The sequence below is a fragment of the Melanaphis sacchari genome, unplaced genomic scaffold, assembly GCF_002803265.2.
Source record: "Melanaphis sacchari strain LSU unplaced genomic scaffold, SCAv2.0 Contig123_pilon_pilon, whole genome shotgun sequence".
NCBI lineage: Eukaryota > Metazoa > Arthropoda > Insecta > Hemiptera > Aphididae > Melanaphis > Melanaphis sacchari.
Genome location: NW_020270491.1, coordinates 142,216 through 145,496, shown reverse-complemented (window position 1 = coordinate 145,496; position 3,281 = coordinate 142,216). Strand labels below are relative to the sequence as shown.

The 3,281-nt window shown below is 27.6% G+C and overlaps 1 protein-coding gene across 1 annotated transcript; it reads left to right on the top strand.

Annotated features, from left to right (window-relative positions):
* The first annotated feature begins 393 nt into the window (after positions 1-393).
* Positions 394-2,719, top strand: LOC112590960 (L-xylulose reductase-like). The gene is made up of 5 exons (XM_025334578.1): positions 394-564; positions 783-1,026; positions 1,303-1,417; positions 2,208-2,418; positions 2,527-2,719. The coding sequence occupies exons 1-5, from the start codon at positions 417-419 to the stop codon at positions 2,628-2,630; spliced, it is 822 nt and encodes a 273-aa protein (XP_025190363.1). The 5' UTR covers positions 394-416; the 3' UTR covers positions 2,631-2,719.
* Positions 2,720-3,281: the final 562 nt, after the last annotated feature.

The following is a 3,281-nucleotide window of genomic DNA, read 5'->3' as shown; positions in this document are numbered from 1 at the left end:
TAAACTTAGGACATAGGCAATCAAGATGAATAATATACTTTCAATTATTTAAAAAACGATGATGTAGATAACAACATTTAATAAGTGCCTAATTAAATTTATAAGTTAGGTACTTCAATTAATTTAATTATTATAAAGTAAATAATAGTTAATTATTATAATAAATATATGTATTTATCTTGTTATTTTATAAGTAGATAATTATTTTATTATATATAATAGTCAATATCTATCACTGAGACTACCTATGGTAGTCAATAAAACAAACTTAAGATGATTACATTAAGAATATATATTTGTGTAATTGGTTATATTTAAAATATGTATGCAATTATGTTATTACAGATAAAATATTGACAAGTTAAAAACTTAATTTATTAATTTGAGAAGAATTAAAAAATAAAAAAATATTCAACATGTTCCGCTCCGTATTAAAAATTAAAAATACATTTGAACAAGATTTTGCAGTCAAATTTCTTTTCCGAAATATGGCTGGACAAGCACCACAAAAAATGGAAGACTATTTCAAAAATAAAAAAATTATAGTCACCGGATCTTGTGCTGGTTTGTTAAACAATTAAATAATAGTTAATATTGTATTATTATATATATATATATATGTATGTAATTAAATATACTTGATAAAGTTAAACACTGTTAATCATATTTATATATAACTAATTAAAAAAATGTTATATTTACTACAATCAATTTGTTTTTAAAGCCGATTGAAATTAATTATTTTATAAATTATAATAAACCATGACCTAATAATTTTTTAGGTATGGGTGAAAAAATCACCCAAAGGCTTTTAGACCTCGGAGCATTTGTCTATGCAGTAGTTGAAAAAGAAAAGGGCGCTGCTAAAGCTTTACCAAATACAAAGCAAATCTTTTGTGACGTTTCTGATTGGAAAGATACATACAACAAAATGTATGAAATTGGGCCGGTACATGGCTTGGTCAACAATGCCGGGGTTGCTGTAATAGAACCATTTTTTGATGTTACCGAAAATGGTTGGAATAAGTTAGTAAAATCTTAGTCTTTTTTTTTTATGGTTATATTATATTAACATGAATATAGATATTATTACATGAGAAGTAGATTCTATAATATTTGATCAAATTTCTGATAAATCAAAATTAGACTTGTTTTTTGTATTAATATTTATTTAGTATAGTTATGAGTCATCACAAATGTATAATTATTTTTTATGAAGAGACATTTCTGTAGCTATTACTGAATGTTATTTATACTTATTACTTATGATACTTTCAAATAAATCAAAAATGTTTTGTTTAGGACTTTGAATATCAATGCCAGAGCCTTAGTAAGAATTAGTCAGGCAGTGGCAAAAAATATGATAGATGCCGGTATCAAAGGATCTATCGTTAATATTTCCTCGACAATTTCCACAGTAAGTTATGATATAAAGTATTATTATGTTTTTCACAAAACTAGCATTTACCCCACAATATTAAATTGTTGTATTTAAATAAATTTTAGTTTTATAAATATTATAAATTGTGTATGTGATTCAAAAAGAGGCATATCCAGGAATTTTTCAAATGGAGGTTTCACATTTTTTTAATCATATCATTAAAAAATCTACAAACATTTTAATACCTTAATTCTTTTATTGGTAAAAAATAAAAATATAAGTACAATTAAATTTAAATGATGTGTTTGAATATTATAAGAATTTTTAATTCTGTTAATCATGGGAGATCTAGACCCGGACCCCCCTGCTATGGGTACTATAGTTTTCTCTATTAACAATAACAGTGTTAACGATTGAAATTGTAATGGATAATTCAAATAATTTGATTGACCCAACCACTCCTTTAAAGTTACCACCCCTCCTCTGGAAATTTTAAGCAAGTTATATTTAAATAAATTGATTTAAGTATAAAGAATTTAATGTCATTGTGACATCCTTGAGTACAAAAAATTAAAGCAGAAAGACATGAAGCTATTGTCTCTTTATTATTTTTACCTGCCCACTCATATAATTTTTTAAAGTAGTTTAATTATTGATGTTCACCAAAAGCGTATTTGGTGCCTAAGAACGTCAAGAAAAAAAAATAAATTTAACTCGCCTTACGTCAGATTAGGATATAGGGGTGCTTAAGCTTTACAATATTATCACTGGACTATTTAATTGCAGTGCACGATTTAGTTTACAATATCTATGTTTAACTTTCTAGAGAGCAATACCTGATCATACAACATACTGCGCATCAAAAGGGGCTGTTAATCAAATAACCCGGACAATGGCGATCGAGTTGGGTCAATTTGGCATTCGTACTAATAACGTGAATCCAACTGTTGTATTGACCAAAATGGGCAAAATTGCGTGGTCAGACCCGAAAAAATCTGGACCAATAATGAATCGAATTCCACTGGGCAGATTCGCAGGTTTGTGCACAATAGAATTCGAAGAGTGTGTCGAAATGAAAACCCATTTCGATACACAAGCTTTGTCTACAAATATATTATAATATTAAGTCGTGTTTTATCTTTTAGAAACCGACGATATTGCAAACGCAGTGATTTTCATGTTAAGCGACTACTCTACAATGGTAAACGGGACGTCTCTTGTAGTTGACGGTGGGTTCTTAGCAGGATAGACGACTTCGCTACAAAACTAAGCTATTAAGGATTGTATGTAATTTATACGTTATTATAATATATATTTATTGCATACGTTGTACCTACAACGGATTAATGTATATTTAGGAAATACATTGTAAATCCTCAATTTTTATATTATGTTATACGTTTTATAGTAATACAGCTTAATTTTGTGTTCCTATAATCATATATAATAACATTACGTTTTCACATTTAAAATAAATCAAAATTTATCTAAAAAATACACAGTTGAATATTTTTTGTATAAATTACGTATTTATAAGCATTATAATTTGTCATAAATCATTGGGCGTCGGTTAGACATGTAACATTGTACATTAGTAAATAAGGATTTCAAATTTAGAGTGTCAAGAAAACCCAATTCTACAAATATCATAAATTTACCTAATATAAAAAAATTAAGTCTCGCGCATGTATGTAATAATGTTTATGATAGACAATACGGTACGGAAGCATCATCGAATAAAATGGTGACGTATAATGAGCTGGTAATAATATATGCATCCCAGAGGCGCAGTATAATATCCAATAGTTTTTTTCTTTTTCTGAGAACAAAAAACCCGTGGGGAACGATAGGTTATTATACACATTACACATGTCGTGTTCGGCGACCTTTGTTTGTCATA